This window comes from Sceloporus occidentalis, unplaced genomic scaffold, assembly GCF_023333645.1.
Source record: "Sceloporus occidentalis isolate IW3139 unplaced genomic scaffold, rSceOcc1.0.p SCAF_5, whole genome shotgun sequence".
Lineage (NCBI taxonomy): Eukaryota > Metazoa > Chordata > Lepidosauria > Squamata > Phrynosomatidae > Sceloporus > Sceloporus occidentalis.
Genome location: NW_028316985.1, coordinates 173597374 through 173616182, shown reverse-complemented (window position 1 = coordinate 173616182; position 18809 = coordinate 173597374). Strand labels below are relative to the sequence as shown.

General features: G+C 39.9%; 1 protein-coding gene across 3 annotated transcripts in view; it reads left to right on the top strand.

Annotated features, from left to right (window-relative positions):
* The window catches only part of AFF1 (ALF transcription elongation factor 1), a 146051-nt gene extending 127487 nt beyond the window's left edge, over nucleotides 1-18564 (top strand). For all 3 annotated transcript variants that reach the window (XM_089526153.1, XM_089526155.1, XM_089526152.1), the window contains 9 exons: nucleotides 138-393; nucleotides 1101-1192; nucleotides 2829-2892; nucleotides 5524-5660; nucleotides 7475-7546; nucleotides 8661-8754; nucleotides 12161-12204; nucleotides 13118-13347; nucleotides 14720-18564. In XM_089526153.1, coding sequence (XP_089382279.1) covers nucleotides 138-393; nucleotides 1101-1192; nucleotides 2829-2892; nucleotides 5524-5660; nucleotides 7475-7546; nucleotides 8661-8754; nucleotides 12161-12204; nucleotides 13118-13347; nucleotides 14720-14841 — 1111 coding nt within the window. In that variant the 3' untranslated portion in view covers nucleotides 14842-18564. The remainder of the gene's footprint in view (nucleotides 1-137; nucleotides 394-1100; nucleotides 1193-2828; nucleotides 2893-5523; nucleotides 5661-7474; nucleotides 7547-8660; nucleotides 8755-12160; nucleotides 12205-13117; nucleotides 13348-14719) is intronic.
* Nucleotides 18565-18809: the final 245 nt, after the last annotated feature.

Below are 18809 nucleotides of genomic sequence, written 5' to 3'. Positions count from 1 at the left end.
TGTTAATAAATTGTCAAGTCCCCAAGCCCATTTTAACCTTCAGCCTAAACGGAAACAGTATGTTGTGCATTTAAATAAGGTCACACACTTTACAGTACACTGTGTAACACAAAAATTATTTGCTTCTTCATCTCTAGGATTTCAAAGCCATCTGTAGAGACACAAAGAAAAGAGATGCCACTGCCTCCACTTCCTCTCTCATCTCCCATGCAGCCTGTCCAGAAGCCAGCCAAGACTGCTCAGAAGAGGCCAAAGGGTGAAAGCGGTGCCTGCAGCCAGCCTTCCGAACCCATTCTCAGCACTGCCAAGAGCAAGGAAAGCCACAAAGATTTGTCATCCTCCAAGCACAGGAGACTGGAGGGGAAGCCTTCCGAAAGCTCAAAAAGCAACAAAGTAAGTCTGTAAAACAAATTTCCCCATTATGGGTTCGAGGAGAAGCAATAACAAAACTGTGAAATACTTGTTTCTGGAATTTTAAGGCTAATTTTGGTTACCCAAATGGAATCTGGGTCTGGAAGTTCCAGCTCTAGCAAAATCACTACTGCAAGATTAGCCTGAAAATCCAATATTCATACCATCTAGACTAGACCACTTGAAATGAATGGTCTTTGTTAGTTATGCTGGGTGACTAAAGTAGGACTGATAATGGATACAGCCCTATAATTTTGTTTAAAAAAAACCCACATGCCAATGAGTAGAGTGTCTTTACAGCACAGACTAGTATCAATTTATATATTGAAAGCCATTTTTAACGTAGCTCTTTGGAGCAACAGTGAATGGAATAAACAGCAGACAGTGTTGGGTTTAGTACTGTTTCCTGTCATTACTGGAAACAAAATAAAGCTCTTTTTGTGTAGAATGATTAGTTTGGGATTTTCATTTTAAGAAAAACATGAAGCTTAATATTTTCACCAATCTAGGGGGGAAAAATCTCATATCCTGCATAATTGGAAACCAAGCTTCATTCTCTGTTTTAAAAAGAGAAGGGGGAAAGGGGAGGAGGATATATAAAATGCGTGTTTATCTCCGAAAGCATTTTTTTCCCTATGACTTCCCTTCTGAGTACAGTGATCTGACACAATTCATATCTGATTTCCCAGGGATCTGCAGAGGATGTTCCAAACCCTTTCCCAGTGCCTTCTTTGCCAAATGGTACCTCCAAGCCAACAAAACCTCAAAGCAAGCCGCACAAGTAAGAATAAGTTTCTGGCTTGGATGCATCATCTGAGTTTTTCCTTATCCTTCTTTTTCCTTCCCTTGTAAACAAGCATTTTTTTCCTTTCTCCTTAAAAATCCTGTGCTGTCATCCAGGGTTTTTGCAAAGATCCTATGACTGTCATTTTGCTTCTCCATCTTACACTTTCATCTCAAATGACTTGTACATTTGAACTAAAATATCTTAGGATGATAAGCCTCACGGTTCAGGACACCTTCTGATGCAGTTCATGTTTTTATCATGTGTATGTCAGGCATAGATGGGTTAAACAAAAATATAGCTCCATTTGTCCCATACATTTGGCCTGATATCTTCACTGCTTTAAAAAAATCATCCAATGAAATTTAAACATAAATCTTGCACACAATTATAGGATTAATTCTAATTGCATCTGGAGAAAATAACTCTTACACAAAATGCATAACCATTTATGGACCTCCGTTTATCATTTTTTAATATTCATATCTTATATGAGATCCAGTGTGGTGTAGTGGTGTGTATGTTGGAGATTCCTGTTCAGACAAGAAAACCTGCTGGGTGGCACTGGGCAAGTTACATACTCTCAGCCCCAGAAAATTCTGGGATAGCTTCACCTCAGGGTTCCTTAAGTTGGAAATGATTTGAAAGCATGCAGCAACAAGACCATCTTATATTGTATTTTTATTCCTAGATAAGTGAAACTTCAAGCACTTTACAGCAGCAAATATTAATTTTCTAGCCCTTCACTACCCTAATAATTCTTTTGATTATAATGATTTACACTCTGGTTCTTCATAAAGCTGTTATCCAAACCATCCCACTTATTATAGTTGGATGATCAGTTATCCAGAATTAATTGTGAACCTTCTTGTCCCTTTGTGTCTTTTTAATATAACCACTACTTTTCACATACATTTCCAAATTCTTAATTGTATATCATTAAGCATTAGTGGTTATTCATCATGTGACAATTGACAAAAATGCACCTTATATTTCTGAATAGCCTTTCTAGCAGTACCAATCAAGCTAAATCAAAAGTTCTCTTAAAATCCATGGGGAGTGAAGAGGATTTTTAAAAACCCTTTAAGGTTCATGAATTGACTGAACTCAGCAGTTTAGTTAATGACACACTGCCAGGTGGACTCTGGCTTGCTAGCCCAGCATTCCACCCTGAACAAGCAACTAAATCAACTTTATTGTAGAGTTCTTACAGAAACATACAGTGGCAGCATTTCAGCATCAAAAGGCTATGATATACATACAAACTCACCAGTAAAGTACAGTATATTATTTCCAAACTGTGTATGTCACACTTGTTCCTTGTTTCTTATTCTGGTTTTTTGGCTATTATATCAGCAGAACATACCAAGATATTTTGGAACATGGCTCACAATGCTTTGTACATGTTTAACTTAACTTGAAATCATGAGGAACGTAAAACATTTTCTTAAAACACCGCACACACTCATACATGAATAGAAAAAGTGGTGAATTTTCTGGAATGTGTGAACCCAAGTCATTACTGGACATTAGCTGAATATCTGTCTCTGTCTCTCTCTCTCTGCACTCATCAGTCCTATTGATAAGTTATTCATTGATTTTTAAAAAAAATCATGTCCATGCCTTATTTCAGACTCAATCCAGTGGAATTTTACATAAAGGAGGCCAAAAGGTTGAAGCACAAAGCAGATGCAATGGTAAGGTCCTTGGCTTGATTCTAGATTCAAAAAATAGTAATTGTCTAATAAGAAAGTCTCCCTGGTATTATCAGAAAGTTTGCATGTAGATATAATGTGCTCCTAACTGTACAGTGGTCCCTTGCCTTACGTGGGGGATCCGTTCACGACCCCGCCATGTAAGGCAAGTTCCGCCTATGCTTGAGTTCCATTGAGGATAATGGGGCTCGTGCACATGGCGGCACGTGTGCCACTGGCACACACACCATTCATTAAATGGCATGGGGCTTCCAGCGGAAGCTGGAAGTTGCATAAAAGGCGCCTGCGTATGATGTGGGCACACTGTACGTAGGCACAAAAAATGAAATGCATAAATATAGGATAGGGGATACCTGACTTAACAAGACTACATGTGAAATGGATCAAGAAGTCAACAGTGTGATGCAGCAGCTAAAAAGACAAACTCAATTCCAGGCTGCATCAATAGAAGTATTGTGGGAAGATCAAGGAATGTGATAATGCCATTCCATTCTGCTGTGGTCAGGCCTCACCTGGATTATTGTGCCCAGTGCTGGGCATCACAATTCAAAAGGGATGTTGACAAGCTGGAGTGTGTCTAAAGAAGGGCGACCAAAATGGTGAGGGGTCTGTAATCCATTCCCTATGAGGAGAGAATTAGGGAGCTGGGGATGTTTAGCCTGGAGAAGAGGAGGTTAAGAGGTGATATGATAGCTCTGTTTAAATATTTGAAGGGATGTCAGACTGGAGCAAGCTTGTTTCTGCTGCTCCAGAGAACAGGATCCGGAGCAATGGATTCAAACTGCAGGAAAAGGTATTCCACCTAAACATTAGGAAGAACTTCCTGACAGTAAGACCTGTTCAACAGTGGAAGACAGGTCCCTTGGAAAGTAGTGGAGTCTCCTTTTTTGGAGGTCTGACAGAGGCTGGATGCCCTTGGGGTCTCTTCCAAGTCTATGATTCTAGTAAGAAGTAAGTGTATCAAGGGTACAGTGATAACCTTAATTAAAACACATTTTAGTAAGTAAGCATGAGGCAACTCAGAAAAGCAAGCACTATGAAGAGAGCAAATGGTAAGATGGGCATCTGAGGGGAAATCATACTAGTGCTACAAGCTTACTATGTGTTAATAGAAATAACAGTATTTCTGGATGCCTTGGCCAAATCATATTCTCTCTCAACCAGAGCTCTCATCTGTGAAAAAAGAGGAACGATGTAATATAATTTGAAGGTTGTTTCAAATGCAAAACAGAAACACGGTGGTGTTCTATAACTCAAACACCAACATTTTAATTTCAGTTAACATGATTCCACTTTTCACAGTGGAATCTTTTCAGTTTGGTCTTTATTCACTGAATTTTTTATCATTTTAATTGATATTCACTGCTGTCCACTTTTGAATACTACCAGAAAGGTGGGATACAAATTTAAAAAGTTAAAAAAATTGCAGCAAAAAATAAGTACTAATAAATAGTAGTAAAGCAAAGTTGGTTTTAATCATGGCATAACATCAGTACATAGACTGCTTTGAGATCTTTTGGTGAAAGGTGATATAAATATTTAAAATAAGTGAATTGGAAGGTTATGAGAATGCAGCAGACTTTGTCATTTCAGATAGCAGGTAGGTAGAAATTCATTTTCGAAAGCTCAATTAATTTTTGAAAAAATATCATGCATGTAGAAAGCTATCACTGTTAGCAATAGACTGTCCTAGAAAATCTCCTCTTTGTGTTTTAATTTGCAGGGATATTTAAAAAAACATTTAAGAAACATTTGAGGGTTTCTTCCCCTTGTAGCCTGAATCATAGATTCATAGAGTCGGAAGTGTAAATGAGGCTGTAGCTCTTTCCTGGTTTCTGTTTTGTGTTTGTGTTATAGCAGGGCAGAATATTGGAATCTGGCTTTTTGATGCAGAGAGAACTGAATAATATTCATTCCATTGTTTACCACAAAAGTTATATGCTCTTGGAACTGAGCCAATCAGCTGTTATTTTGTTAAAGACTGAACTAGTACAATGCTATTCATAAATGTGGGACTGATTGAAGTCCATTTTTGTCAAGGGAAATGTTCTCTATATGTGATAATTCCTTTTTATTTTGGATGCAATGGAAGGCTGTACCAGCAAGCAGTTAACAGCATTATGCTCAGTCTTTGCTTATTTGCTTATGAAAATAGAGTCTTGCCTTTTAAGAGCTTCTGGGGCCTTAATTTCCTTCTGGTTTAAAAAATGTGAGCAAGCTAAAAGCCAGCCCTGTTGTGTAATCCCATTCACTTTTAAGCAGTGTGTAGGAAAGCAACCTGATTGCACCATTTTAAAGTGTGTTGACATAATCATGCTAATTGCATAGTAAATATGTTCAGCGGTTGAAAATTTGTGTCTTTGGACAGCCCTGTTAAATGGTGAAGTGAAAAACTTTCTTTTACATTATAGATACCTTTCTTGGCGATCTCATAAATTCAGGCATACTGATCATTTAGTGAGGTGAAAAGTGTCTTTGAACAGAGCTCAAAATGGATTAAAATAGTGACTCTAGGATTTCCCATGCCATATTCAGGTTGGCTATTCAGGGAAGGAAGTAACCAAAGCTTCTAGATGCTTCTTAACTGATCAACATTGTTCTTTTCCCTTACAGACAGATAAAGTTGGGAAGGCCTTCAAGTACTTGGATGCTGCCTTGTCTTTCATTGAGAGTGGCATTGCAATGGAGTCAGATCCCTTCTCACCAAAGCCAGCCTACAGCATGTTTGCAGAGACCATAGAACTCATCAAGTAAGTGGACAGCAATTTATATGAAATTGCCTAAGGCCTAGTGAATCCTTGGTATTATTTTATTTGTAGTCAGGTTTTTATTCTTCCAGCACATGTGGTTTGTTACTTGAGCTCAGAGCACACAGAAGGTTCCAAGTTCAATCCATCATTGTTAATTAAAAGGCTCATACCGTGGATTCTGGGGAAAACTCTTGCTTTTAACCAGTGAAAGCTGGTGCCACTTGGAGACAGCTGTACTGAGTGAGATGAAAAGCAGGGTAGGGCCAACCCCAGTTATGGGACTGAGTTGGGGCTGAGTTAAATTCCTTTGGTACCAGTAATTTGGATCTGCATGGCTCCAAGAGGTGGCTGTCATCACAGTGCCACAGAAAGCAAAAACACTTTTGTTTGCTCCAGTGAAATTTACCTCTTCTTCTCAAATTAATTTGTATGGAAGGTTCCACATAGCAGGAAAAATCGGGCTGTGGTTGTATTTCATGGCACATGTTCTCTATTATGTTTTCAACCTTATGCCCTGAGAAGTTTAAGAACCAAATGGCATCGTATAAATTTTGAAAATACATGCATACAATAGCTGTGAAATTCTTATAGTTTGCTTAGAAAAGAAAAGGCGCTGTTCCTTCCAATTTGCTTTGAGAGAGAGCTTTTTAAAAAGAAGAAAAGAACTCGGTTAAATCTAAAGAAAGCAATCCGGGATGTGAGGGATAGTCTCTTATCACAGAATCCCTCAGAAATGGGGGATTCCAAGGCTGGCATATCCCTTTCTCCCCTCTACCAGTCGTTGGAGCATGTCCATGGAATGAGGAGACTAGATTTAGAGCTGCATGCGGGGGGGTTGGCATTTTCCTTCATACCCCTTGTGGGCCACACTGTTAAGTTTCAGTGCACCTAACGCATCACTTCCATGCACCAATTTGACTGATTTGGGGCCATTTATTTCTTTTGGGGTTATTTGAGGGGAGGTTTTGTGTGCTCTGGGGCATTAGGGGAAGCAAATGGACACATTTTTGAATGGTTTTGGGACACTTTTCAGGCAAGAGGAGCCCAAAAATTACCATTATTTCTTCTTAAAATGGAGGGGGGGTGGTTTTGTGGATTTCTAGGGCTGCCCTTTCAAAGGGGCTCATGAGGGCCATGGCTGACAATTTGCCCTCTATTGATCTAGAGGAATCAAAGCCTTACCCCAAATGTCCCTAACAAAACTCCAGAATCTCCCCATTTCCCCCTCTTTGTACTCTTAGAGCAGCCAGAGTTAAAGAATTTCCCCTCCATGGTTCAGGCTTTCCAAAGTCCTGGGGGCCATATTATTGTATGTGTGTGGTGTGCCTTCAAGTCATTTCCAACTTATGGTGACCCTATCATGGTGTTTCCTTGGCAAGATTTGTTCAGAGGAGGTTTGCCCTAGCCTTTCCCTGTGGCTGAGAGAGTGCGACTTGCCCCTGGTCACCCAGTGGGTTTCATGGCCGCGTTGGGGAATTGAACCCTGGTCTCCAAAGTTGTAGTCCAACACTCAAATCACTATGCCAGCTGGCTCTATGTTACTGTACCTTACTTTATATTCACAAAAGGGAAGTTATTACTGTTAACTGTAGATGTAACAGCTAGATGTGGGCTAGTTGAGAAGAAATTTAAGCAAATGCAAGATGTGGAGTTTAGAAACCAGAAAGAAATGTTGGTGATCCAAATTAACAATGTTTCCTCTTCATTAGGTAGATGTAGCTGAAAAGAATTATTTTGGTCACAGGTTATAGAAATGAGAACTTTTATTTTACTATTTTTTTATTACTAAAAACAGTTCTTTTGTCTTCTCACAGATTCATAATGGCATTCAAATCCTTTGCGGACCCTTCAACAACCACGCCTGAAAAAATCTTCATTGTGTTTTGGTGAGTGGGACATTGTTCTGAAGTGAAGTTTTTTAATTCGAGAAGAGCATGTTGATAGCTGTAGTGAGCTTTCTTTCACTCCTGTTTTACTTTTAATGAACATACTTGATTTAAAAGAAAATATGATTTTAAAAACCCTTTATCTAGCCAAGGAAAGGCCATCCTTTCCTTTTTGTTCTGTGACTATGGTGGCCTTCACCATGCTTATGCCATGCAGATGTGCTAGACCGCAACTCTCATCATACCTTTCCAATATGGGCACTAGCCAGGTGTAGGAAACTAGGATGGGAACGGTACTGGCATAACCTAATCTTGCCTATCTTCTTTATTTTTATGAAACGCTGTGTGAAGCTCACTATGAAAAATGTGACACATAATAATCATTTCTATTCTCTCTGTGCAAAGATGATGCATTCTTAGATACAGTGTGTTGAACTGAATAAACACCACGTTTTATACTCTGCATTGACAGAGCTTGCAAAAGTTACGTTTATAGGCTACCACTCTCAGAATCTCTCATCCCACTCTTTGACTTTTTTATTGGTTTATATCACAACATAAGTATTCAATAATAAACTTAATACAGAGAGTTTAAAGCTTGTTTTACCAAGCTATTAAGATAAACAAATATGTATATTATGTGATTTGTTTATCATCCCACTCTTTGGTAAACTCTGGGTGTGGTTGTTCAGAAAAAGTTAACCTTTTCCAAGCTCTATGAATGCACAGTATAAAACTTAGAACTTATTCAGGCCAACTCAATGCAGCTAAGAATGCATCATCTTCTCACAAACTTTCCAAGCATAGAATGGTGTCCTGCATGATTTATTAGCTGAATATATGATTTATATGTACATTCAATGCATTTTAAATAGATTGGTTGGGACTCTTAGAGGAGGGCCCTTGAATCTAGAGCAGAACTCTTGCTTTGCAGATTTCTTATATTTGGCGCCAGCATCATCTCTGCTTCAATGCATCTCAGGTTGCAGTGGCAGAAGGAGATACCTTTCTACCTTCTGTTGGTGCCAGCAGGTCAGAGCCAGACTGAATAAACCAATAATCTGATTAATTATAGGGCAACATCATATCTTCTGTGTTCATTGTGTTTTCACAGCATGCGCTGCCAAGCCATTCTGTACATGGCCATGTTTCGCTACAAAAAGGATACAGCAATAAAGTATTCCCGGACCCTTAATGAACACTTCAAGGTAAAGGATTAAAGCATTCATTTGGTTCTTATACAGTTTCAGAACTTAAAAAAAAACCCTTGGAAATTAGACTTTCAGTCAGTTCATGTGATCTGTTTGACTGGATAGTTTACTCATATGAGCACTGAACAGTGTAACAGTGGAGCTGCAAACTTGTACAAGATTGCAGCTTCCTATCTGTGAAAAGAAAAATTTTGTGGTGTTTTGCTTTTTTATTTTATTTTTATTTATTTTTTGCTGCATAGCAGTGATCTTATATGGATTCATGGCTCTTCCTATGTGATCAGTGTTGGTCCTGAAGCTGAGTATATTGTCAGCACAGATTTTTTTCGTTCTGGTTCACATGTAATAGTCGTAGTTGAACTCCATCTGATAAATCTCACCGATATTTGTCAGACAGAATGTATATCCTTTCCTCTCCCATTCTGTCTTGTTTTCTCTTATGAGCCTTATGCAATGCTTCAGGGGTGGTGATAATGGAACACTGCCTTTCAGTTCCATACACAATGGGAAACAATGATTTAAGTTGTCAATACAAATCAAGACTGAGAAACATCGTTTGATCCTGGCTTGCAGATTAAGTTGTAGCTAGACCTTAAGTTATTATTTCCAGGTTTGTACCTAATGGGTAACTGTTGTTTAACAAACTCTTGAATTAAGGTATACAAAAGAGGAGAGGAGAGAGTACATGGGCACAACATGTCAGATGGTATCCTGTTAGTGGCATATGCTTTCATATGTGTAGCATATATGCATGTATCTCTTTTTGGACAGGGCACTCTGTGTAAAACTTCATCCTGTCAATCCCCGGGAGAGTTTGATGCTGATGCTTGGGAGTTGGATGCAGTTTTGACTATGAAAATGCAGCTGTTTTGGGTTCACAGGGAAAGCAAAAGGAGGATGCACATCATCTGTGAGAGCACCCCCTTCTTCCTCCCTTAAAACCAAGACCAGCTGCTTCTTTTAAAATCTCCTCATCCTTGGGCATGACAGCTGTGAGAGCACAGAACTTTGCAGGTGGAGCATTACTCTTTGCCTTCCTGATACAGGATTTCAGCTATGGTCTGATAAGGTGTACTTTTGTTACTATTGAACGTAGCCAGGTAAAGATTTTCCTGCTTAGGCAGGCCTTTGAGGCTGACTGCTCAGGAGGAAAAGGGCATTTTGTGTGCTGTGTTTTTTTTCCTGAATTTTTTTTACTGCTATAATTTTTATTGATAATTTAATTACAACTTTTGTAGAGCATAATCCTTTTACCAGTATCTTTACTATAAACCTTTTTACCTTTAAAAAAAACAAACCTTTTACCACTTGTAAGTCACCTCAAGTCCCAGACTGGGAACCAGGGCGATATAAATAAATTATAAGATGATGGTGGTGATGATGATGATGCAAGTGGTGGGATCATTAGGTGGAAGTGACCATGTTCTCCTGGAGTTTGTAATACAGTGGAAAGGAGAAGCCAGGCAGAGTCAGACATGCATCCTAGACTTTAGGAGAGCGGATTTCAATAAACTTAGAGAAGTATTGAGGGCGATTCCATGGTCAGAAATACTAAAAGATAAAGGAGTTCAGGACGGATGGGACTTTCTCAAAAGGGAGATACTGAAGACTGGCGAAGGGCAAACGTTGTCCCCATCTTCAAAAAGGGGGAAAAAGAGGATACCAACAATTATCGTCCAGTTAGTCTGACATCAGTTCTAGGAAAGATTCTGGAGCAGATCATTAAACAGAGTCTGTGAACATCTAGAATGCAATGCCATAATCACAAAAAGTCAACATGGGTTTCAGAGAAACAAGTCATGCCAGACAAATCTAATCTCTTTCTTTGATAAAATTACCAGCTTGGTAGATGAAGGGAATGCTGTGGATATAGTATATCTCGATTTCAGTAAGGCCTTTGACAAGGTTTCCCATGACATTCTTGCAAACAAGCTTGTAAAATGTGGGCTAGACAAAAGAACTGTTAAATGGATATGTAATTGGTTGACCGGCCGAACCCAAAGGGTGCTCAACAATGGCTCCTTTTCATCCTGGAGAGAAGTGACCAGTGGGGTCCCACAGGGCTCTGTCCTGGGCCCAGTGCTATTCAACATCTTTATCAATGACTTGGATGACAGAATTGGGAGCATACTTATCAAATTTGCAGATGACACCAAATTAGGGGGAATAGCTAATACCCCAGAGGACAGGATCAAGATTCAAAATGACCTGAATAGACTAGAAAGCTGGGCCAAAGCTAACAAAATGAAATCCAACACAGAGAAATGTAAGGTATTGCACTTAGGGCGGAAAAATAAAATGCACAGATATAGGATGGGTGACACCTGGCTGAATGAAACTACGTGTGAAAGGGATCTGGGAGTCCAAGTAGACCACAAGTTGAACATGAGTGAACAGTGTGATGCGGCAGCTAAAAAGGCCAATGCTATTTTAGGCTGCATCAATAGAAGTATAGTGTCTAGATCAAGAGAAGTAATAGTGCCACTGTATTCTGCTTTGGTCAGGCCCCACCTAGAATATTGTGTCCAGTTCTGGGCGCCACAATTCAGAAAGGACATTGAGAAACTGGAGCGTGTCCAAAGGAGGGCGACAAAAATGGTGAAGGGTCTGGAAACCATGCCCTATGAGGAACGACTTAGGGAGCTGGGGATGTTTAGCCTGGAGAAAAGAAGGTTAAGAGGTGATATGATAGCCCTGTTTAAATATTTGAAAGGATGTCATATTGAGGAGGGAGCAAGCTTGTTTTCTGCTGCTCCAGAGAACAGGACCCGGAACAATGGATGCAAGCTACAGGAAAAGAGATTCCACTTGAACATTAGGAGGAACTTCCTGACAGTAAGGGCTGTTCGACAGTGGAATGCACTTCCTCGGAAGGTGATATAGTCTCCTTCCTTGGAGGTCTTTAAACAGAGGCTGGATGGCCATCTGTCAGGGATGCTTTGATTTGGATTTCCTGCATGGCAGGGGGTTGGACTGGATGGCCCTAGTGGTCTCTTCCAACTCTACGATTCTATGATTCTATGATTCTATGATTTAAAGCTGGCTTTGGTTAATTATTGTATTAAAATTCTATTTTAATGTTAACTTTTTGTATGTTTTTAATGGTATTGCTCCTTTAAATTGTAAGCTACTTCCCAGTTCTGGGAGAAGGTAGAATACAAATAAATATTGCTGTTGTTGTTGTCATTGTCATAGTTGTGGAATATGCAGGTGCAAATCTGACAGACTAGCTCCATGTCTCTTAGAAATTCACTGTGTTGTGCTTTTATTTCCGTGTATCTTGGAAACATGTTTGTCCGGCTTATATTTAGTACCTTCTAAGAAGGCTTCAAGACTCCTAATATGCAAAGTGGTCAAGCTGGCATTAATTATGAATTAACTAGAATTTCATTTCTTCTTGCAGTGTTCTTCGAAAATTACACAAGCACCTTCTCCGTGTGTCGCAAGGTAGTACTGAATGTACACATATGTCTTTCACAATATATCAGAATCCCTGTTGTTACAAAAGGAAGCCTGTTTGGGTTTTGTTTTTCCACTGCAGTCTTCCATGAAAACTCTCTCTCCCATCTTCTCTGTAACTACTTAAATGAGATCACGTTTCAAGGGAGAGTTTGGAGAAGTTACTCTTTGGGCTATAACTCCCCCAATCCTTGAAACAGTATGGCCATGTTACTTGGGGGAGGGAGTTTCCTGGAAATTGTAGTCCAAAAAAAGTACAGTGGGTCCTTGGTATCCACTGGGGTTTAATTCCTCATGGATACCAAATTCCATGGATGCCCAAGTCTCATTAAATACAATGCATAGTAAAATAGTGTCCTTTATATTAAATGGCAAAATCAAGGTTTGCTTTTCAGAATGGATATATTTTAAAAATATTTTCATGGTGTGGACAGTTGAATCCATGGATAAAGAATCCACAGATACGAATTGCTGACATCAAGAGTTGTTTGAACTGGTTAGGAAAATAATGTCTGAAAATAGCAAGGCTGTATTTGATGAGGTAAAAAGGCAGTGTTCCACAATGTTATGACTGCAGGGTGGCTGGTTAAGAGAAGCCATTTTACTGTCTAGACTTCCGAGTGATGTCTGTTTATAAACAAAGTGTGTATTCACCCGCAAGGCCAGCATATAACAGATAGAGCACAATCTGTGTGCAATCTGTGCTTGAGTAACAGAATTCCAAAACTCATATTTTTTTAAAAAAGTATTGTAAGAAGTATTCTCCAGATAAATGGGAATTGCAACAAAAAATGTTGCATATGGGATGCTTCTGGTACAGGGTGAAGACTGCATTCCAGGACACTACTATGTCAGTTAATGGCAGTGATGTTAACATTCCTTGTTGTGTTTTATCCTTCAGGAGCACTGGCACACCTTCTCCTCTTTCCCCGACACCCTCTCCAGCCGGCTCTGTAAGCTCCCAGACAGGCTCCAGTGCCAGCAGCTGTGGAAGTGGTGGCATTGGTGCTTCCATCAATGTTCCTCATTATATCCCAACCATCACCTCTTCCTTTGTCAACATCACTTCTTATATTCTCTATGCCTATGATCTCTGGGAACAAGCTGATGTTTTGGCCAGGAGGAATAAGAGTAAGCCTTGGTTCTCATGCATCCTGTATGACAGTTGTGCATGTAGCATCCTGAAACTCTGATTTTACTCAGTCACTTTCACATGTCCATTTAGAAAGGCTCCATAGCTCAGCAACATCTCTGAATGGTAGTGGTACTGAGAAGGGAAACTACCTGACAACCGGTAGAGCTGCTGCTAATGCTTTTAACTTGTGTATATTTTGTTGTGATTTTATATTGTTTTTACATTATTTTAATGGTTTTGAATTTTATGGAAATTTTAATTTTTTTTGTCTGTAGTCCCTCCTGGGCATACAAATGAAATAAATAAATAAGCAAAGTAGATTGTAAACTAAGCTAGATGAATTCAGTGCTGACTTTGACAGATTCAGGACAAGGCAACAACACATCTTTACATCAGTATTAGCAACAGAAGACACTGTGATGTGAAGTGAAAGTGAGCATATATTTGTATAAATGCAAGAAAGCACTGGAACAATCAGTAGTCATTGGCATAAGATCTCTAGAGCACATCATCTGCATTTTTACCAACACTTATCTGCTTTCTGTTTTACTGTTGGGAATTCTATCGTATCTGTGGTAAACAATTTTTGCAAGAGTAAGCTTGAATCAGTTCTAACCCAGGACTTGGTTGGAGATGATGTCCTGTGTATGATTCTTTTTGGACATAGAACAGGGAGCTATTCTTATGCCCTTTGGAATGAAGCAGCTGGTCTTTGTCTAAAAGGGAAGAAAAAGATGGTGCCTTCCATCTGGGAGAACCTTCTCATTTCTTCTCTTCTACAGGCCCAGACCAGTTGCACCTTCTTGAAGGAAGTTAATGAAGTCTCCATATTTTTGTGCTTGTCTGGATATATGCTACGTACTTTCAAGCATATCTTCTTCACCATAAAGACAAGGAACTTGCTTCAAAAGTACACTATGGCCCCAGACAGGCCAAAATAAAGCTGCTTTGGGTCACTTTGGAGGTACGCTGTTTAAATGCTGCATGCGTCCTAAGAGGCTGGAAGCCATGCCACAGTCACAATCCAGTCCTAAGGACAGGAGCGAAGCTTTGGCACAGCTTCCGGACTCTTAGGGCGCATGCATCATTTAAACAGCATACCTCCAAAGTGTCTCGAAGCAGCTTTATTTTGGCCTGTCTGTATGGGGCCTGTGATTTTCAGGGAGTGCCTTTTTTCAACATCCTTAGAATTGTAGCAGTCATGTTACTTTTACCCATAAACAACAATGGGGAAAACTCTTTTATTTAAAAGTGGGGTATTTGGTCAGTTAACTCCTTAAGCAATGGTAAATGAGTAGCAACTGTTAAGATGTGAAGTTGTGCCAAATGTGAAGCTAATGTTTTTTCTCCACCTCTCCTCTCTTTCAGAATTTTTTTCTGAGCTCAATGCTGCCGCCTGCAATCTCTCATTGAACAGCAGTATGATTGAACTTGTGCACTACACCCGGCAGGGTCTGCAGTGGCTGAGACTGGAACCAAATACGCCTTAATGGGTGCTTCGAGGTGAGAACCTTGCCTTGGACTCTCTTGCACTTTGAATGCCTCGGAAACAGCCTCATTGGTGGACTTGATGAATTCAGAAAAAGCACCTGGAACAAGGTTGGATGAAGCATGATGGTAGAGATCTGGCACCACTGGAAAACTTTTTAAGGACTACATTTCTCTGGTGCCAAGTGGAGAAGAGGCCTCAAAGTGGAGGATGCCTTTCTTTCAATGGACAAAGTGCAATTTTCTCTTTTTATTTTTGTTTTCTTTCCCAACCCCTTCATGGTTTCATTGTGTCAATGGTCTATAAACATTTCTACAAATAAATAACCAGCAAGATAAAAACAAAAGAAAAAAAACACCAATCCACATGAAGAAGTGCTGATGAGAAAGAAATCTGCCTCCCAAAGAATTTTCTGCAACACCTCATACTGATGTGAAGATGTTTGTGGGCCCAGCATACGATTCCCCACCACTGCACACTTTTTTTCCCTTTCATGCAAAACCAAAAAAAAAGAAGAAGCAATTTGTCATATGCATTCTGGTTGCAGGATGGGATGAACAGAGAGATCGGGAGCAAGAGAGGGGAATTCTTCAGCAGCAAGCCTTGTTTCAATGCAAACTGCCTCTTCCCTTCTTTTCTTGGCTTTTAAATACAAAATGGCAAAACTACCTTCCCGTCTCCCCACCTGCTATCTGTAGCCTTTTGTTGCACTACTAATACCCTTTCCCTTGCTGGTTGGTGTGTGGCCCATGATAAGCTACTAGGCATTCTAGCTGATCTCCTCCCACCTGCCAATCCCGCCATTTTCCTTATTCCGTGTGGTGGCCACAGTGCACTAGTCTCAGCTGTCATGTTTTCTTGTGATATTGCACGTTCTTGGGGACAAAGTTCATAAAGAAAACAGGAAAGCTGGGCTGCATGCCAGAAGCCATGGTGAGCAGAGGATGTATAGTGTAGGTGATGTTCACCCTTCTCCCAGTGGACTGGCAACTTGCAGTGTGGGCTACCTGACCCCATAACCTGAGTTGATACTGCACTAATGAATTGAACTGGAATTGCTTGCAAGCTGCTGGCATTAAGTACTTCAAAAATGCTGTTCTGTTAGTTTTCCCTTGGTCCATTCAATGGACACACTCCACTCACAAAATGTTTCAGCAAATGGTTTTAGTCCAACCTTATGAAGCAAGCACAGATAAGGGTTGCAGGGTGTGTGTGTCTTTCCACAGGAAACTCTCTAAGAAATTCCTTTATATTTGGAAGGAGGAGGGCTGGGCAACCAGAAAGGCCAATACTAGCTGTACAGATGTGATTTTCCATTTTGGATCCTTAAGATGGGAGAAATGTTGCAGTGTACGACACTGGTCCATTTCCTCTGAAATGGCAGGGCCAAGTGTTTGCCTTTGACTGACACTGCACTAGTTTCTATTTATCCTGACCATAGGATTTGGTATGATACCTTCCTTTTAAAACATTTCCATTTCCCCAAACACAATTTCCATTGGTTTTGGATTCCGCCTCTAGAGATCCAAATTAAAGAATCATCCATTTTGTTGGCTTACAAGAAAACTGTTTCCTCCTTGTATAGATTGCAGAATTATCAGCTGAAGAGTGTGCCTTGAGGACTGCTACATACTATAGCTGTCTTTTGACCCTTATTTAGTGTAATGCTTGTTAAAATTTTTGTTCCCTTCTCTCAGTGGTGCCTTACAACTCCCATTTGCTTCTGTCTTCAGCTGACCAGTCAAGACAGATCAGTGGGAACATCTTCCAAATAAATTGTTCTTGAGTGTGGTACTAGATTTTTGTTTTTGGCTGACTCCTAGTGTCAAGTCACTCATTTCTATGCTTGTCCCATATAAGAATAGAATTGCCTTTTGTATGGGGTAGAAGATGTGCTCCTGTTTAGAAGGCTCTGTTCTGTACCGCTGAGGATTGCTAAAATGCCAGTAATTCTCATGGCTCCTGCAATACTAAAAGGTTCACCTTAGGCTATTTTCCTCCTCTCAAGATGAATTATTCTTAGATTTTAGCATGAGACCAGCATAAGGAAGCAGTTCTTACAGATTGTCTTGGGGAACATTAAAGCCTTAGCCAATTTCAGCTATAAGGTGTAGGACACCTAAAGTAGATTCTATATTTTCCTCTCCCTGTTTCTTTTTTATATGTCAAGTGTTGCAAAATTTCATTCTGTTTTTCCCTTATGCTGCAATAAATTTACACCAGGAATCATAGCTAGAGAGACAGGATGGAAGAGGGAAGAGAAAGAACAATTTCCACTTTTTTACATCTGTTGGGTAAGGAGATGGATCTCCTCTCGCATTCTGGAACTTCTCTGGTATATCCATTCATATCCAGATGGAAACGGTAACTTGTATTTTAAATCAGAATAACTAAACATTTATTTAGTCACAAAGAGTAGGGGGAAGAGCACATCAGGATGCTGGTCATTCTGCATTGCTTAGTTTTTGTCTGCCTTTTCTTGGTCAAAATTGCAGCATCAGGATGGGAGAGAAGGACACTTGCTTCCAGGAGTCTGACCACAGTCTCCAGAGTTGAATGTTTCCACGCTCCTAAGCCTAAGAAGCAGGCAAATACTAAATCTGCTTTTACTTTTAACTTGCAAATCATGTTTGCTGCTTCTCCCAGCCAACTGACCTCTGTAGTCTCAGGACTGTCCCTGTCCTCCCCACCCTGTTCACCTTGTTGCTGCTTTTACACTGTTAAAATATACATTTAAATTAACAATCTCCAGTTGGCAAGGGACCCACTTTAACCTGCGTGCTGAGCACTTTATCCAAGAGAATGATCTGTGATGCTCCCTCTCCTAGCCATTATCTGCTCCCAAACATGACTAAGCTTGTTCAAATAGCAACCTTTCTGTCAGTGCTGGTTTTATATCCCTGTTGGGTGATGCAAAAATGAGCATAGCCTATGGGCTTCTCCTGAAACAAAGGGAAAAAACCCGAAACAAACTGATTTGGGTCATGTCCAGGATGGCTTGTTCAAAAAACCAATGGGAGCACAGGTTCCCTCTTCATTTTTGCAGGAGTTCAGTGATCATGTGGACAGCCTACTCCTGTACATTCTGCATTTTCTTTTTATTTCATGTGCAATTGCAAGGGAGCAGTTGATCTATATATGGATGAAATTCAGGAAGCTCGTATCCTCTTCTGGCATTTCTTCCTTTTTCAGTTTATATAATGAAAGACCAGCTGAATGAGTGATCAGAGAAAAAACACGATGTCGTCACTAATCTGATATTTGAAACAATGATAGAACTTCCACTAATTCTGAGCAGGGGTTGGGAGCTTTCTATCTGAGGAGCAAGAAACAAATTGTTTTGCCATTTTAAACACAGGTCACTGGAGCTGAACACTCAAAGCAGCCTCCTTTCCCAGATATTTATTTAGATTAATGTATTTAAATTGTCAATGTTCTATATGTCTAAGATGCCATTATTTAATGATTTTTTCAAGTTCCATTGACACTGGAGATATGGGCTGAAAGCTAAATTGAAGACAATTTAATTATTAAAGGGCAATTTTCGCCCTCCCCTCCCCCTCTGTTTACTTGGTTTCTTTATAAAAATCTGTACATTTAAATTTATTATGGGGTGTTGTGTCTCCATCTTGTAAATAACATTTTTCTGCCCTGTATATTGGTGGTATTTCCAGGTTGATTTGTTTAATTCATGTGGGGTAATAAAATATGAAATGAAACAGCCTTTTGTTTGCAAATTGCTTGGATTTTTCTTTTAAAAAATTTAATAAAAGTAGTTCCTCTATTGGTTTTTCTGTACACACACAAAGAGAACAGGGAAATAAATTTATTGGCAAGGTAGTAGAGGAGCAGATCAGGTCTGTGGGGCTTCCAAGTGACATGGCATGCACAGCATAGCTAGCTCAACAGGGACTGGCAGCAGGAGGCCAGCTGCCAAGTCCAACAGCTGTTATGTCCTTACTTCCTCTT